The sequence below is a fragment of the Fringilla coelebs genome (assembly GCF_963513975.1).
Source record: "Fringilla coelebs genome assembly, chromosome: 9".
NCBI classification, from domain to species: domain Eukaryota; kingdom Metazoa; phylum Chordata; class Aves; order Passeriformes; family Fringillidae; genus Fringilla; species Fringilla coelebs.
This window is the reverse complement of record NC_140067.1, coordinates 27694380-27711574: the sequence shown is the minus strand read 5'-3', so window position 1 is coordinate 27711574 and position 17195 is coordinate 27694380. Positions and strand designations below refer to the sequence as shown.

The 17195-nt window shown below is 39.2% G+C and overlaps 1 protein-coding gene across 2 annotated transcripts in view; it reads right to left on the bottom strand.

The window, feature by feature from the left end:
* RALGPS2 (Ral GEF with PH domain and SH3 binding motif 2) overlaps window positions 1–17195 on the bottom strand; it is a 111010-nt gene that overhangs the window by 10176 nt on the left and 83639 nt on the right. Inside the window, exons 14-17 of one of the 2 annotated variants that reach the window (XM_084211887.1) lie at window positions 8173–8227; window positions 4887–4964; window positions 3231–3336; window positions 2387–2479 (exon numbers count right to left, since the gene is read on the bottom strand). In XM_084211887.1, coding sequence (XP_084068013.1) covers window positions 2387–2479; window positions 3231–3336; window positions 4887–4964; window positions 8173–8227 — 332 coding nt within the window. The remainder of the gene's footprint in view (window positions 1–2386; window positions 2480–3230; window positions 3337–4886; window positions 4965–8172; window positions 8228–17195) is intronic. The other variant, XM_084211888.1, reaches the window with a different exon arrangement.

The following is a 17195-nucleotide window of genomic DNA, read 5'->3' as shown; positions in this document are numbered from 1 at the left end:
GAAGCAGAGCCTGTCTGCTGCCCCAAAAAGCTGCAAGCAAGACATGAGCTGTGTACAGCCAATTCCAAGGCTGTGCTGGACAGTTCAGCCCAACTTCATAGGGCCAACTATTAAAAAGGAATTAATGCTCTTCAGCAGTCATTGCTTTTGACTACCACTCCTCTTCCTCCTTTTCCTGGTAATTGCCTTGCTCAAACTCCTCTCAGTATCTGCAAGCCACAAGGCTGGTAGGCTCCAGATGGGAAATCTTGCAGGCACCCTGGACTCCCACACCTCCTCACCTCTCTCTGCAAACTTCCTGGAACAACAAGCCAAAGCCACTTTTTTTTCCCTTGGACTAAGAAACACAAGCACACAAGCATGTGAGACAGATTTTGACTTCTTAAGCCTCTGTTGACCAGCAGTCCAGATGTTGTAGGTGTCACAACATTATCAGTGACTTGGGGAATATCAGAAGTCAATTCAAGAGGTTTAGAAAATAATCTCTGAAAGAGCACTGTAAATAGATGTGACTGCATTTCCAGCAAAGTAAAGGCTTTTGCAGGAACAGAGACCCAGAAGGATCAGGTACCAGACTATTTACCTTTTCCTTCATTTACTTTTGGTAGAGAAAGGACAGGACTATTTAAATTATTGAAATTGTTATTCTGAAGGAAACGTGTAAACAATGCAAATTTAATATACTTAATTTCCAATCAATATAATTCCTTGCTAACCATTTTTTTCAAATTCTCTAAACCTGCATGCTATTTAGATTGTTTCAAAATGCCAACGCAGAAGAGTGAAGAAGCTTCTGAATAAATAGATACAAGTCTGGTAAAGTCCTCCATAATTTTGTAAAGAACAGTGAGCCAGGGAGACTTACAAATACACATTCTATTCCTAAAAGAAAACAAAATGCAACTTTGGCACAAAGCCCAAAGGAATCACAGCAGTAACAGGAACACAAAGTCTGACATTACCACAAAAATTTCTTTTCCATTTCTTAGTGCTTCCAGAAAAAATAAGCAACTAGCTGTGAGTGACATAATGCCAGCAAAAGTTCTCTCCTGGTTCCTTCTTTTTTTTTAATACTTTGCATTTCTACTCATAAGAGCTTACTAGTCTGCTATTTCTTTTTAATGAGGTGGAATCCTTCCCTAAAGTTTTCACTGAAGCCAGAAACAAACGCATCCAAACACACATACTTCTCCCAAGACACCCAGAAGACAGAAGGGTTGGCTAATGAACCTTCCTTCAGCCTGAAGGTTCAAATTAAGTAGGATCAGTTTCAATCTTACCTAAGCAAAGCTAGTAGGGGTGGATGGCCAAGAAACCACATAAACAGTCCTGAAAGTAATGAGTATTAGAATACTGTTTCCTAATGAACTTCCAATAAAAAGTGGGAAATAATCTCTTAGATTAAGGGAACTTTATACACAAACTTTCCACACAGCAACTTCAAATATCCAGGAGCCTGCAGACCAGAAATGTTGAGCTTCAAATCTCCACCCTCTGCATGCAGAAATGTTAGGATGAGAAAACAGCATTTTGTACCCAAGTCCCCTTTACAAGGATTCCAAAAGCAGAACTCAGTCTGCAAAATTCCATAAGCTCTAAGCAAAGCAAGTGCTCTACAGTGACAGTTGGCATAAATTAACCTGAAACACCTAGCAAGGCAACCAAGTAATGATTCTGAGTAGTGAATGAACTCAGATTCAAGTATCTCAAATTTTACCCAGTTTCTTAAGAGAATCATTACAATTAACTAGGGACATCAAACAAGAACAATGCACATCTTAACATCCATACAGAAAATCCTCTTGCTCCTTCCCCACACAAGCAAAACATTTTTAGCTTCTTTCAGATCAAGTTGCAGCAAATAAAAGGAACCCCAGCATCATCTGACATTGCAGCTCTCTGCTGAGCAGATGAAGTGTTTGGTACTCCACTGCAGTTAATGGCTTACAGGGTTATACAGAAAAATCAAATGGTCTAATTTTACCACACAGATGAAATCAGTACATGTTTAATTGTTCTGTCTTGTGACTGCTCAATTTTTCCTCATCAGTGCTGGTTTGGATTTCAAGCCGTGACAAACCGCTGCAAGACTGAAATCATCCAAAGACAGAGCTTTGAAAATGGACAGACCAATGACATAGCTCCTCTCCTAAAAGACCAGCAAAGTCAGAGACACATGGCAGATGCAAAGCAGATGTTCTTGGTGTAGCATACAAATGTAAATGATATTTCCCTGGGGTATATCCATATGAGGTGACTGACTGACTGGGAGACAGGATAGCACTGACTAGAAATCAGGCAAGGCATGAAGTACTCTCAGTGTTTACATCAGGAAATCACATTTTAGTTTTGGCAGGTGATACTGGAACATGCCTGGTTTACATACATGTTTTCTCTCTGTAGCCTTCAGGGATTTTGCAGCGTAGTAGAAGAGTTGGGTTCCACACAGTGCTACCCAGTATTTTGTCCAAGATGCTACCTGCAGAGAAAACAAACAAACAAGCAAACCCAAAAATGCAATTGGTAAGGGAAATGCTTCATAACACCGAGCTGTGAAAGAGGAGGCACCATCCTGCAAGAACATGAGAGCACTGACTGCCCAGCCAAGCATCAGCCATGTTTCCAAAGCTGCTGTTTGTTACTCATGCAGGCCTAGGAATGCATGAAAACTCCAGAAAGCAGAAAGATCATGTGCCTTTCCTCTCTAATCTGACAAAAATGCTCTGCATCTTGCTCTATACCTCCTGCAATCCCTACAGAACACTTTGTGGAGTCAGAGTACATCTGTCCCTTTCCTTTTCCATCTTAGGTGCTGCCATAAGGTATCCCCCATTGTCCTGAATGTGTATTTTGATTCATAATTATTCATCAAGTATTTGCAATGCAAATGCTAAGGGTTATCATCTATTGATAGATTGCTGGGGTTTACCTAGTGTTCAGGAAGACAAAACATGATTCTCTCCATTTTAAAGTCATCAGTAACAGTAGAAAATTTTATGCAGAATCCTCTTCTCTTCTACTTTCTAGATTTATGTGTCTAGCCTTACAAATTGAATAAATGCACCAAACAGAAGGATTGAAACTCTGGCAATGACCCTAAATCTTAATCAGCAAGGCAGAGGAGATCTCAGACACTTGAACTAGTTGCCCAATGGCCATTTTACTGTGTTTATAACCGGGCAAAGGAAGAAGGTGAGAAAATTCATTTATTTAAAAAAAAAAAATCTTACTGTAGGTTTTTTGCCTTCTTTCAACAAAGTCTTCCTCCTGAGAACACCTTGAATAGTAACTGCTCCTGGATACAAATGAACAGCCAAATCTTCAGATTCTAGGGAGCTGAAAGGAGCATGTGAAGAGTTGTGTGAAAAAATATTTTTTCCTAAAGTAATTTTCCAACCATTACCAAAACCTAATGCAAATACCTTTATTGTAATTTGAAAAAGCCAACTTTCTATTTATTTGACTTCACTGTGGAAAACGACTTTGGCTGTTACAAGGAATTGCTGTTGTGGAATTAACACTCGCAAGCAAAGGTGATCAGAAAAATTAATTAGCCAAGCAGGTAATCCTTAATTAAAAAATTAAAACGCAAAACACGACTGAAAGACAAGAAAAATTAATTTAAAAAAGTAAACATTTGAAGTACATTGGTACAATTGCTGTACATGTTAAACCTCTCCTTCAGCCCTGGCAGGAAAGATTTGACTATTTTTTGGTTAGAAACACCAGAACCATTAGCACATCAAAAACAAAGCACAGCTCAAACATGCACAATCCTTAAAATATCTGAAAGCAAGGAGAGTGGGAGGGAGCAGGAATAAAGAGCAGAAACCCAAACCACAGCTTTAGTGTGTTTTAATGCAACTGGTGCTCTACAGATCATCTGCCCTACAAAGGACTGGAGAGCAATGGGCTGAAACAAAGGCCAGGTACAGCACCGAGGAAAGAAAACTGAGCTTGATTAAGATTACAAAGCTGACTGGCTTCAAAAACATTTCCAATCAGAGAAAAGTTCCACCAGGAATCATTTCAGTGAATGTCAATCAGAGCATGTAACTAAAGTGCTGAACCAAGCAGCTTTCTAGAAAAGCCAAGAGATTGAACAGCACCCAAAAATCATCGTGAAGGAAGCCAGGATTTGTTGTTTCATCCACCCTATGTCCAAAGTAAAGTGGAAATGTGACAAACACTTTCATTGCAGCACCTGCTGAGGATGATGATATGGAGACAATTTTGGACACTGACAGATGTGAACATGGGTTTAATTCAGTGAGACAATGCTTGCTTCTTAACATGACAAAGGTTTCACAGTTAAGGGCAATTTCTTTCCCAACTACAGTGACACAGCTGGAGACAGAATCTGTATCCATAAGGAATCAGAATAATCAGTTATGTTACTCTGTCAGCTTGCAAATATTATGTATACTAAACTGGGGGCATTTTGAATGTGTTACTCATTTTAGGCATCTCTCTGATTTCAGGGAAGAGGAGCAAAGAAATTCAGTACAGAACTGCCAGCAAAGAAAACATCTGGAAAGCCATCCATCAGCACCAGGAGCAGCTTTGTTTCCCCATGAGAACTACCAGCACTGCTCCACAGTGGCAGGCAGTTCAAAAGCTATCCTGGCAAAACATCTTCAGCCTTGATAGAAAGATCCAATGGTTCAGAATTTGGATCTGCAGACTGGAATGAACAGTCCTTATGCTGATATAGAGTAAGTCATTGAAGGGAGAAGTTTCAAGTCTGAAGAAGAAGGGCCCTACCTTTATTTTGACACATAAGTTAGAAAGGGAACATCAGAAAACACCCATTTAATTATTAAACCAAACCAAATCACCAACAGCAGAGGGAAGGTTTGACACCTCTGTGTGCAGTGGGATTGTACCTGCTGGCCTTCATGTGGCCTCGATGGCCATTTCGTGACACTCTTGTCCCCGGGCCGAGAGAATGGTACAACCTGTTCCTGTTGGATTCCATTATAAATTGTATGTGTTACATATACTGTCATTCACACAAACAGCACCACTGCTACAACAGCACAGAACTTTTCTTGTGTGCATATCAAAAAGCCACTTCTTCCACGCAAGAAAAAGCGAATAATTTTATTTAGAAAAAGGCATGCAGAAGTAAATAATATGGTTTTCCATTTCATCAGATGTTCTCTTTGTCAGAACTCACAATACTGAAGTGTTTTACTGGCACTGAAGATTAACACATTTTAGAGCAAAGTTTGCATTTAGCTTAGACCAAATAAATGTAAAGGAACCATATTGATAAAACTTGAAATCTGACTTTAGATGTTACTACAAAAACAGTTTCACTTCTACGAGTATGAAAACACAGAAGCTGTTGGGCTGCAAGGAACCACAAGCTCTGTCAAAATACATCTGACATTGTTTAAAATCCTGTTGTGCTAAGTAACATGGAAATCAGCTCAGCAATATTTCAATTTTCCAGTTCATCTACGCTGTACACTTTACCTGTAAGCTCCACATTGTAAATTCATTTACCTGATCCATACTGTTACCCCTATTCAGGAACTGTGCCCCAGACCTGCCTTCTGAACACTGCTTTGCTTCACTGAACTTTGTTTTTCTGAATCAGATCCTCTTAATTGACTGAATCCCACTTAAGTCAACATAAGCATTGTTGAGGCACTTTGTCCTCATGTCCTATTTTTTTATCCATTTTTCTAGCTGCTTGTATTCTGCTGAAAGACTGAAGATCAGCAATTCTTTGGGAGCAGGCAGTTAAGCACAAGCCTTATTATCAATAAGATATTAATGAATCACTGTTCCACCATTTGCCACCATTTGTTTCTCAACATAACAGATATGTTTGAACTTATGAATTATTTTTCAGAACACACTCAAGATATAGGCAAATAAAACAATAAAGGAAAAAAGTAAAATGAGCTGTTTATTTCTGTATACATATGGCATGCAAATTAAATACATTTTCTTCTTACCTTTAAGCTTGTTTTTTATTGCATACCACTCTTGGAATCCTGCTATTTCAGGGAAATCTATTCAGACACACTCAGGATGACAACCAGTGAGACTGAAGTGCCACTTAATACACTGCCCTTAACAGGATATAACTGTAAGGACTTGAAATTTTAGTCCTTCCAGTAATTTTGATTGGCCTGAAGGGACACTCCAATGCTGAAAACTCTTTCTCAAGTTTCAAACTAAGATTCTGTTGCACTTAAAAACAATCAGTGGCTCTCATTCTCACCCCTTCTGCATTCCTCAGCTACAAGCAGAAAGGCCAGGAAAAACAAGAATACATTTTACATTTCCTTCTGTTACTTGGAGAATCTGTGTGTGGAGGAATTGTTTTCATCCTCTTAAGGCATATGATGCAGATTTAAGCCTTCCTACCAAAGATATTCCTAAAACACAGAGAAATACTGTATTCCTACTTCCACTGCATGGAAAACATTCATTAACACTGGATGTACCCCAGTTTTACCAGAGTTGATAATTCCAGCTAACTAATGCCTCTCCCTCACTTAAATATCTTTATAAAGAATGGAAACCACTGAGCTTCACTGTACAGACCAAAACCAGAGAGAGACATTCACTGGTTATCTTAAATTTTGACACTTGCATGTCAGTGTATTACCTACAAAATTTTAAAACATGCCTCTTCATCCTATAAAGCAAGGAACAGACTCAAGGTTGCTGCAGATCTCTAGGAATTTCACACGTGGTGTTGGGAATGTCTGTAAGGAGCTCTATCCCTGTCCCAGGAAACAGGCAAGAGAACTCACCCTGAAACACAAGAAACCTCCAACAGGGTTCCCAAAAACTCTCTCAGGAGAGAAGCAAGTATAGAAGGCAAGTGGAATTTGGAGGAGGAATCTTCTGTTTGACATGGAGCAAACATTTTAACTGGAGGAGCCTGGGGCTGCCAGCTCACATTAGCACAGGCAGCCCCTGCTTTGTCTCAGAAGTCCACACAACAATTCTGAAGAGTGTTATCATAAGTTTAAACCTAAATTTCAAAGTTTCTTATGCTGCTCTGGGTAAAAACACTCAACTCACCATTTTTTCTAGCTTAATTACTTTTTATCTTTGAGAAACAACTTGATACCAATACACAATTCCATAAGGCAGCAGGGAAGGGAAAGAAAGAAAACCTTTTGAATGTTGTATGGGCTTTGTGATGCAGCTTGCAAGTTACAAGATTGCCTTTCTGACCCCATTTGTGCTCTCTGCTCATGTGGAATGTTATCTGATGAAATTGTTAAGGGCCTTTCCTCATGTATGTATTCGTATTTAGGCATGAGGCATCCAGGAGTTCACCTTTGGCACGGAGAGATTTTCAAAGGCTTCTTCCAAAATCAACACAGAACTTTTAACTGTGTCAATGAGTTCAATCAGAATGTTTGTGGTAACAGCTCCCAACTAAAAAGACAAAGGTTTTTGACAAAAATTCCTAGGAAAAATGTAAAAGCATGGTAGAAAAAGTCATCAGTGGCAACTCTGAAGCTGATGGATTACCTGAAACTGTGTTATAGAAGCAAGCAATGCACTGTATTGTGCATCTTACTCAGCTGTGGGAAGGTGAATATTGCACCTTTTTCTGTGTTAAACTACAGCTGTTTGTCTTTTTTCACATTCTCACATACAACATGAGAATGGGCTGAAGTGGTCAATGCCCCCTGAGCACTCACAGGTGCTGGAAAAGGAACAACTTGTTAATTCTGGACCACAAAGTCAGACATTAGCAAGGAGCATTGTTGTGTAACAGTGAAGGGAAAAGAGGATGAGAGAGACAAAAGAGGTGACAATGTCAATGAGATGAGAGCAAAGGGACTATGAACAGATGAAGTGTCTCAGGGAAAGTGAAAATGAAAATCAGACAAACACAGACAGCACATGTGATATCCACATATATCAAACCTTTGGGGTCTAATGGTTCTCATGCTGAGCTCCTCAAGGATGTGTGCACTGAGCAAGCACCCAATTAGGTAAAAGCCCTAATAACCATTAGTGAGCAGAAGGTGTTGCTATGCTGCTTTAACAGATCCAGGGAACTTACTACAGCTTTTTAGTGTTCTAACAGGCAGAAGATGTCTAGTTCAGTGAAAAAAGCATCATTTTCAGGACTGAGTGAGAGTCTCTAAGTAACAATGTGAATAGAGAAACACAGGTTTTTCTTACCTTTCAAATGCTGGCCAGGAAGTCTCTTCACTGAGTTCAGAACCATCACTGCTACCTAGGGAAATATAACAACAGATGATACATTATTCCTTCATTTACAAACCATCTCTGTCAATTGTATCAAAACAAATCAGAATATTTGAGATTCTGAATATCAGAATATTTAAGATGAAATACAAAAAAATACTTCATTAGAATACTACAAGGAAAACACTTCGTGATGTGCTGCAGGAATTGTACATACACTGAGATGGAGATTGAAGGGACAGGGTCTAGTTCCACATTAAGAAGTTGAAGAAAAGGAGCACTAATAAATGGGAAGCTTATTTTCAAAATATAAAGAACACCCTAAACACAGATTTGTCTGCATTTAGAAAAACAGGTCACTTATTTAAATAATTTCTTATCAAGTTACACAGTCATGACATAGAGGTGCAAATGCATTGCTGAATCTCCAATACATGATTTGAGAAGCCTTAAACAATTTTTTTAAGCTGTGTCCCACTTACTCTATCAGATCACAACAATATTATTTCTTTCTGTGCTTTGTAAACTAATCCAGAAACATTTTATTTTAAACACTGAAAATAGAGGAAAATCCCAAACCCCAAATGTCTGATGCATCCACTTATGGCAGTCCCATAAATAAGACAGTAACTTCACTGTCTTATTTATTCCACAAAAAATTCCACTAAATCCCATCAGCTTGAAAATGAGCATTTAAATATAGATACAAGGTGAGTGTTAGCTCTAATGTTAAAAATCAGTACATAATTATCAGTAGGTATGCTGTTAATGAGTAGCTTCTATACTCAATTCCAAGCTGTTGCCTTGATGCTCTCCACCTTTCACAACAGCCCAGCTGCCCACAGGAGTTATTATCCTTGTACACTAATTCAAACCAACATTTTTGGCTGCAGATAATCCCAAAGTCTAAATATCAGCGCAGTTCTATGTCAGTCAATGCTTGAAGCCACCTTTTAGCACACTAACTTGCCACCTTGTTTGCTCTGCTGCCTGAACACCCATATAAAAATGGAAGTAATAAAATAATACAATTATTTTGAAATAAAGAAGAAAACAAACAAACAAAAAATATGAATCAATGCTCCTTACTCAAGAGTTCCCTCAAAGAAACAGAGGCTGAAAATGGGAACCAGTTCCCTGTAATTTTACACAGAAAATCAGCAGGGAAAAGCAGTGCTCTGAAAAAATCATGTCTACAAAGTAGGTCTAGATCTTCACTAAGCAAACAGAGTAAAGATGGAGGCAATAAAGATTTACACACAGCAGGGGTAATTCCAGCCAAGAGCCATGAAAATCTCAGCATGGGCTGAAGTTCCCTCTGTGCAAAATTTAAGAGAAAATACAGGCCTTTATCTGCCAGCCAATTCAACTGAGATGCCTCTTCTGCGAACATTAGCTCAACACCCACATATTAACTATCTCTATGGGATACTAGATCATTTGGTCTCAGCTTATTCTGAATTTTTCCTAAAGGCAAGTCCTAACCTGGTTCACACCAACACTACAGTCAGAGCCATTTGTGTAGCGGAAGGAGCTATGAAATACAAAAGTGATGTTCCAGTGGAGGCATAAAGGGCTGCAAGCAGGGAGGTAGAATATTCAGCAGGTAACTTGCATTACTTTCTAGAAGTGCCTTTAAGTTTTTAGTGCTTCCATTTGCAGATCATTGATCCTTAAGCAGCCAGCTGCCGGGAGGGTGACAGCAGCAGGTAGCTCTGGGCACAGAAGAGTAGCACAGTTACTCCTCCTGTGAGTTACACTTCCTCTGAGCTGTGGGGACAAGCCACCAAAGAGACCCAGTTACTGTGGCTGAGGAAGTGCTGGCACTTCAAGTGACCCTCTCAGACTGAATCTTTCAGCAAACATTCAGGTGCCACAGGGCAGGTGAGAAAGGAGTGGCCATAACAATAATCAGAAGTTCTGCTCAGCACAATTTACACCTGACCTGCAATGTGGGAAAGAGAATGTGTGGGTTGAGCTCCACATTATCCCAGGCACTTCTATACAGAAAGACAACCAGGTAAATTATGAACTATCCCAGAAAAAAAAGGAGAAAGCAGTGGAGTAACCTATCCAGGTGGAGTCTATGCAAAGTCCTTATCATTTCCTGGAAGAAACAACTGTCACTCAATACTTTCAGCAAATTCTACAATCCACATCACAGTGAAAAGCTCAGTGATTTATTCCATCCGAATGAAACCACAGCTGCCTCCTCTGTAAGGCAATACATGAAGTCTCTTCTCATTTATAAGTAGCATGGTTTGGGGATGAGGAGACAGAATCAGATGTAACAATTCAGAGACAACTTTAGGCAGGCATTTTGGGTAAGACCTCCCAGCTGTCTTTGAAGAAGGCTGTTTGTGGTACTCCTACAGTAAGACCTTAAGGTGCTGAAATTCTTTTGGCAGTTGGAATGACAATTAGGATGGCAGAGTTCAACCCCAACATGAAAATAGTGTTCCTTACACATAATTGAAGTTTTCCTTGAGGTTACTTAGAGCAATCTGTCCTGCAAAATGGGGCAGCAATTTCTTTCAAGTCATTCAGCCAGCACTGAAAGCATTAGGGATACTAAAAATCTTATTTATTTTCTTCCTACTGCTTAGATTTAGCTTTATATTAGCAAGAAGCACAGATTTAATATGACTAGAGCTCTACTTAATTTAGGCCCCTGTGATAGAGCCACACAATTAAAACCCCCTAATAAGACAGAATTATGAAGTTATTCTTTGCATTTAAAGTAGGCTGATACATTGAAATTCTACCCGAAATGACATTTTCATGGCAACTGTATCAGCTTTGCCAATAAAGTTAGATTCAACTGCTGTACTAAGTACACTACAGAAAGATTTAAAAGCTAGTGTTGCTTTGTAAAAATGCAAAGCAATCTAGATCAAGAGCTAAAATGTCACCTATCACAAAGTGACAATCCTTTGTACAGTATCAGTACAGTGAAAAAACCTACAGGAATTTGGGGGCTTTGTAAACCAAAAGTTTCACTTAAAAAGTTAAATCTATACAGCAAGTACCAATTACACTTAAAAGGAACATCAATTTGTAAAAAACTTGGACAAAATATCATAGCGATTGATTTAACATTTACATTGATGTCTACAGGGGTTGTAGAAATTGTAACAAAAACCTGGAAAATATTGAACTTTAGTGTTTGACTATTCCTCTAACATCCATATAAAAACATCTCCAACAGGATTTTTTAGATTCTAAAACCCTCTAAGAGATACTTTGCAAGACACAAGTTCTGATACTAAAAAACACCCCTTTCCTGAAAAGCAAAACAAAATACCTGACATCCCTCTTTCCAAAACAAAACAGAGGTAAAAGGGGCTGTTTTTAACTGATTAAAAGTTAGATGTCTAGCCAAGTTCTGTTTAAACATTAAGTGCACTATTTGAGTGTCACCTCAATTGGAAATATTTCATTCATTCAGTACTCTAAAAATATATCACCTTCTTAAATTCTTCTCAAGTATGTACTCAATATTTGAGTTTTTCCAACAACCTCAAGCAAGTTCTTCAGGTTAAATTTAATAACAAATCCTAGGTAGTATAAGCCCTTTCTGTTAGCTAATGCTCTAAACAAATTTTGGCTTTATGTAAGAAGCAACTTAACACAAAACACCATCTCCCTAGTTTTCTTCATTACTAATAAACTTCTGATGCAGGATTGAAATGAAATAAAATCTTTATGAAGGTTTTTTCCCTATCTTAGGAATAACAGCATTTGGCAAGATGGCTTTTTTGCTAACTGTGCTGGTGATTATCTGAGAAGGCTCAGGATTGTCTGCAGAGCCCCAGCACTGCAGTTCTGTTCAGATGTGAATTCTCTGCTCACATCTGCAGATGTGCACAGGCAGATGGATGTCTGTGAGATGTCTGTGCTCCAGGCACACAAACAGCATGAGGTTCCCAGTTATGGGATAGGGAATGCCTGTGCACATCCACATCCACTCCCCTGGTCACGGCACCCACTCGCTGCCCCAAGTCTGGGGATATTGAACACTTAACACAGGCTTTCTTTATCCAGAAGTTAGTCCCCAAAGTTAAACAGGTGTTAATATAAACAAACCAACCCCAAAGAGTTTAAAAAGTCTTCAGACTAAAAATTCTTTCCCCTTCCCAAATCTGTCATCGACACTCTCCTGGCTCCGGTTACACCGCGTTTCCAGAGCTGGGGACGGACCCGGCCGAGCCTGAAATTCTGCCATGAAAACTGAAAAATTCTACCATGAAAACTGAAAAATTCTACCATGAAAACTGAAAAATTCTACCACACAGAGCTGGTCAAGAGGCCTGAACACCCATGGCTGCAGTACAGCCCAGCCCAGACAGCACCAAGAGATGGGCTCCATGCCCTGAAAGCTCTGCTCTGCTTTGGTGAGTTTATAACCACACTGCAGATCCTCATATGTAGTTCATGACTATTTAACTATTTAAGTTCAGCTGAAGCAGCTCAGCTCTGGCTCCCCAGGTCACCAAATACAGATGGCAGGAACTCTGGCAATATCACACCAGAGAACTGATAGAAACTTTTAATACCATCATTGAGTTTCATTGTGAAAAATCAGCAAAAGCAAATAACCAAATGGATAAAGATGGGGCAGAAACAGGGGATTTGTATAACTACATTGATGTAAACACATCCAGAGAGTGAGCCTTGGAGCAAATGGTACCAAGAAAGATTGGGGCAGAACTGAAGTGCTAAATTGTATCTTCTCCTACATCCAGGCACCTACATGTGCATTTTTAACCTCTAATATTATACAGTTTTTTATTTATCCTATCACTAAAGAAGCAGTAGTTTACAATAGAAAGACTGGGTATCCACATTTAAGGCAAAAGACAGGCATCCATACACTCATATAAAGAAAATATATAAATAAACCTGCCATATTTCTTCTGCCTGAAACCCTACCTGAAATCTGATCTGATGACTCAGTCCTCCACACCTGAACAGCACAGTACAGGTTAAAGAATCAAACAAACACTGGCTGTGTAAAGGTCTTCCCTACTCTACAGGCTGCCAAGACCCCTGAAAGTAAATGCATACACTGTATACCTACACCTATACTTCATTTATTTAAAGAGAAATATAATCCCTTGTAGAATTCAGTAACTTCGAGGTGGTGACTTAATACAGGAATTCATTAAAATGCTGATTCCTCATATGTATTTCATGCCAGTTTAGGTTTGGAAATGTACTGTTCTTACAAAGGCACTTTCTTACATTAATTCACACTGATTTAGAATGCCTTTCTTTGACTCTGCAGCATTAATTGCTCCAATTGCATTAGAACAAAGGCTGAAGTTATTCTCCAGTGATTGTAACACACAAAGGCAAATGTTCAAGAGCTCTAGTTTTTCCAGAGCTTTCATCCATATCATTGCAGATCAGGAAAAATAAGTGGGAAAAAAAAATAGCTTAAAAAGAATTTGTATCCAACACTGCTACAAACACAACCCATTATTGTTTCCTTTGAATTTTTAAACACCTCAAGTTACAATCTCAATTTCAGCAGTGTTCCTGTGTTCATACCTTGACATCTGTTTTGAAGTGGTATACATGAGAGCACTCTCAAAAAATAACTTCCTTAGTAAAATGACTTTGCATCTTCTAGGTTAGATGCTCTAAGAGGAGAAAGGCCCCACAGAAGCAGTATATGAAAAGAAGGGCCTATTTTATACAGCTCCCTTTACTTCTTAGGAATTATCTGAACAATTTGCCATTGTAAACAAACTCAGCTTAAGAAATTCAGTAACACAGGAGAGCCAAATTGGTGGAAAGAAATGGTGGAAATCCAAAGCTTCTGAACATATTAATGAAACAAGCTGAACATTCCTACAAAGAGCACACTTAAGCAATAAATACTCTGAAAATGTAAGAAAATTCGGAATTAATAGAGAACCACGTATTCTTTAGAAAAATATCTTATGAATCAAAGGAAGTTTCATGCTATTTCTGAGTGGAACCAGGATCTAGTAAAATCATCTTAATTTATCCTACTTTTAGGTGAGGAGGTGACAGGAGGCAAATACAGGCAAGAGAACAGGTGGTACAAGTGTGCAGGTGGTTCCTTGAAGCCAGCCAAGAGCAATGCTGACACCTCAGGAGGGCAGAGTGTACACAGTGACCTCACCAAAACAGTGACCTCATCCAAACACAGCCCTCCAAGAACAAAACCACGTTGTAGCTTTAGGCCTGCCTGATAGCAGTGAGCGGGGGTTCTCAATGAACTTCCTTTACTGCAAAGTAAAGGATCTGTCCCAATTTACTGAAAGCACAAATTCTGGACTGTCTGCACAAAACAGACATTTTCAGCACTATTCATCTGTCTGTATTTGCCTGTGCTGTCTCTCAAAAGTGTCTGCAATCAACAGGAATAAAGTGGGGTTTTAAGGACTCAAGCCATATAACCACTTTTTAGCCACCCACCTAAGCATGAGATGAATTATATCCTTGAGGATTTCAATTCTGTATGTGATTACAAAGAGTTCCAATTGTAACCAGCTCAAATATAGCCATCTACTTTATAAATACCTAAAACTTAATTTAAAGGAGACTATTTTCTCTTGTTACACTCCTGAATTCAAGAGAACATTTCTCATCTAACACTGTATATGGGACTGGAACAGTGTTTCTTCCTTCTTATTAGCCCTGGCACTGCTGGAAAAAGATTTCTCACTTTTTAAAATCTGTCCAGATAATAAGCACCTATTTATAATGTAGGAGGATGGCAACAGAACCAGAGGTACAGCTCCCTGATTCCAGCTTAGCACATGACCATCAGCTATGGAACACCTTCCCACAGCTCTAGGAACAAAAACTGTTTTGACCCAAGCACAAGAAATCTATATAAAAGAGGCTGTATCTTTAATATTTTTGAGTTTGTTTGTTTTCAGAATGAGTTGAATGTTGAGGCACACTCAGCCTCCAACAGCTGAAATTAAGAAAATAATCTGATAAAAGTCTCTGACCATGGCTGTCACATTACAGATCAGCCTGTTTTGAGTAAAACCTGTACCTGTCTCACTTACTGCACTACTGCTGCTTTAGGAATCATTCATTGCAATAAAAAACACCCAATTAGTATATTCTTCATCTGTGAAAGCTTAATGACATGGGTGTAAAAACTGTGGCGTGCTCTGCACCATTCCCAGAGTGAACTGTCAGCCTTTCCCAGCAGGGCATAACCAAAATGTCCATCACCACTTCAATGTGTGCTTTAGGTTAGAGACTTGCTGATGGATTCCTGGGGACAGTGTTGTTACACTGGTGCTGTTTTGATATTTAACAGAGGCAGATCCTATCAGATCCTCCAATATGAAAGGACTGGAAAGGTCTAAACACCTCAGAGCCCTCAAAACACAGGAGTGATTTAAAGCAGCATTACAGTTGTCTTTAAAGGCACATTCAAGGTGCTGACATAGCAGAAACTCTGTCCATGTTTTGAAGAAGGATCATTTACCCAAAAGTAAAGTCCTATATAGGCTTATATGTAAAAAAGGTAGTCCTGTTTCTAGAGCAACAGGTTTAAATCCACGTTTATGGGCAAGGTGAGGAATAACACTCCTTTCAGTACACACATTCAGGAGACATTTTCCTGACAGTCTTTTGAAGCTGTGTTGTAGAATATCATAAACCTCCTCTCTGCTGCAGTGACTGTACTAATTCCAAGTCCTGAGTAAACAGACTACTTCAAACATGATGGAGGAACTCAGCAGCTTCAATCAACTTCCTTAAATCCTGCTGAGGCAGCAGCACGGAATGCCAGACAACTTACATTTCCAAGAATTCTGCAATAAGATACTGCAAACCTCCAGAACCTACCCTCTTCTTCCATATGTATTTCTAGCACCTCTATCAAACTTTTCTGTCATTGAAATTTTCATCATCAAGGAGCAGCAAAAGTAACACCACTGCTGGACTGTCAAAACAGTGATAAAAAACTGAGTATGGGGAGGCTGGAGATGAAATAGAATGGGAGAGGGGAATTTTCTAACAACAAATGCTGGCTGATCTTGCACAAAATGCCAAAGGTTGCTGTTTTACAAGTCATTTATACAAATCTTCTAAAGTGGCAATTTTGTTCCAGCTTGTCAGGTCATGCTTGAGCTAGGGAACAGAACTGAAAAATTCAGAGAGGAGACAAAGTAGGAAAATCCTATATTCTCCAAAATATAAAAATGGGCACTGGGTCTCAATTGCACCTTATGAGAAACTGCCTGTCAGCTCTGGCAAACCTTCCCTTCTAGGCTCTAATGGAGGTACAGAAGTAATTTACTCAGGACAAAAAGGATTGACTGCAGAGAATTTTTTAAGTGTATAGACAGAAAACATCTTTAAAACATTGCCCTGAGAAAAGGGCAATGCTACATTTCAGCAATGGTGACAAAAGCTTGGTTCTCCAGCACCATGCAAACCCTGGGAATGGAAGCTGCCTGGATGCTGAGGAGAAGCAACATTCCTGCTGGATGGCTTTGCAATGGAAAACTTTGCCACAGCAGAGAACCTGCAGGGAACAGAGACAGGCAATGCACATTAAATAGTGGAAGCCTGATGTGAACAGGTTCACTTAGACCACCTACTCAGGTCTAATTCTACATGGCCTTCTCCTCGAGAAAATACATGTACAGCTCCTGAAAGCAGCACCATCTGACAATCTGTGATCTTGTTTCCTTCTACAAAGGCTAAAAAGCAAAACTGCTTTTAAAATTCAGTTATCCAAAGAAATGTGAAGCACTACAAGGATCTTTCATCATCATAAATGCATAAAAATTTAACACCATTGAATTCTATCAAACAAATAATTCTGATGAAAAGGACTGCAGTGAGAGGTTCCATTTGTCAGCCCTGGCTGCAAACAGGTGGATTTGAGAGGCACTTGTGTCCTGTCATTCCTCCATCTAAAAGATCTATGTGCAACAGGAAAAAAGAGCACCTCTTCTCACAGAGGAAACTCAGGAAGCAGAACTTCTCAA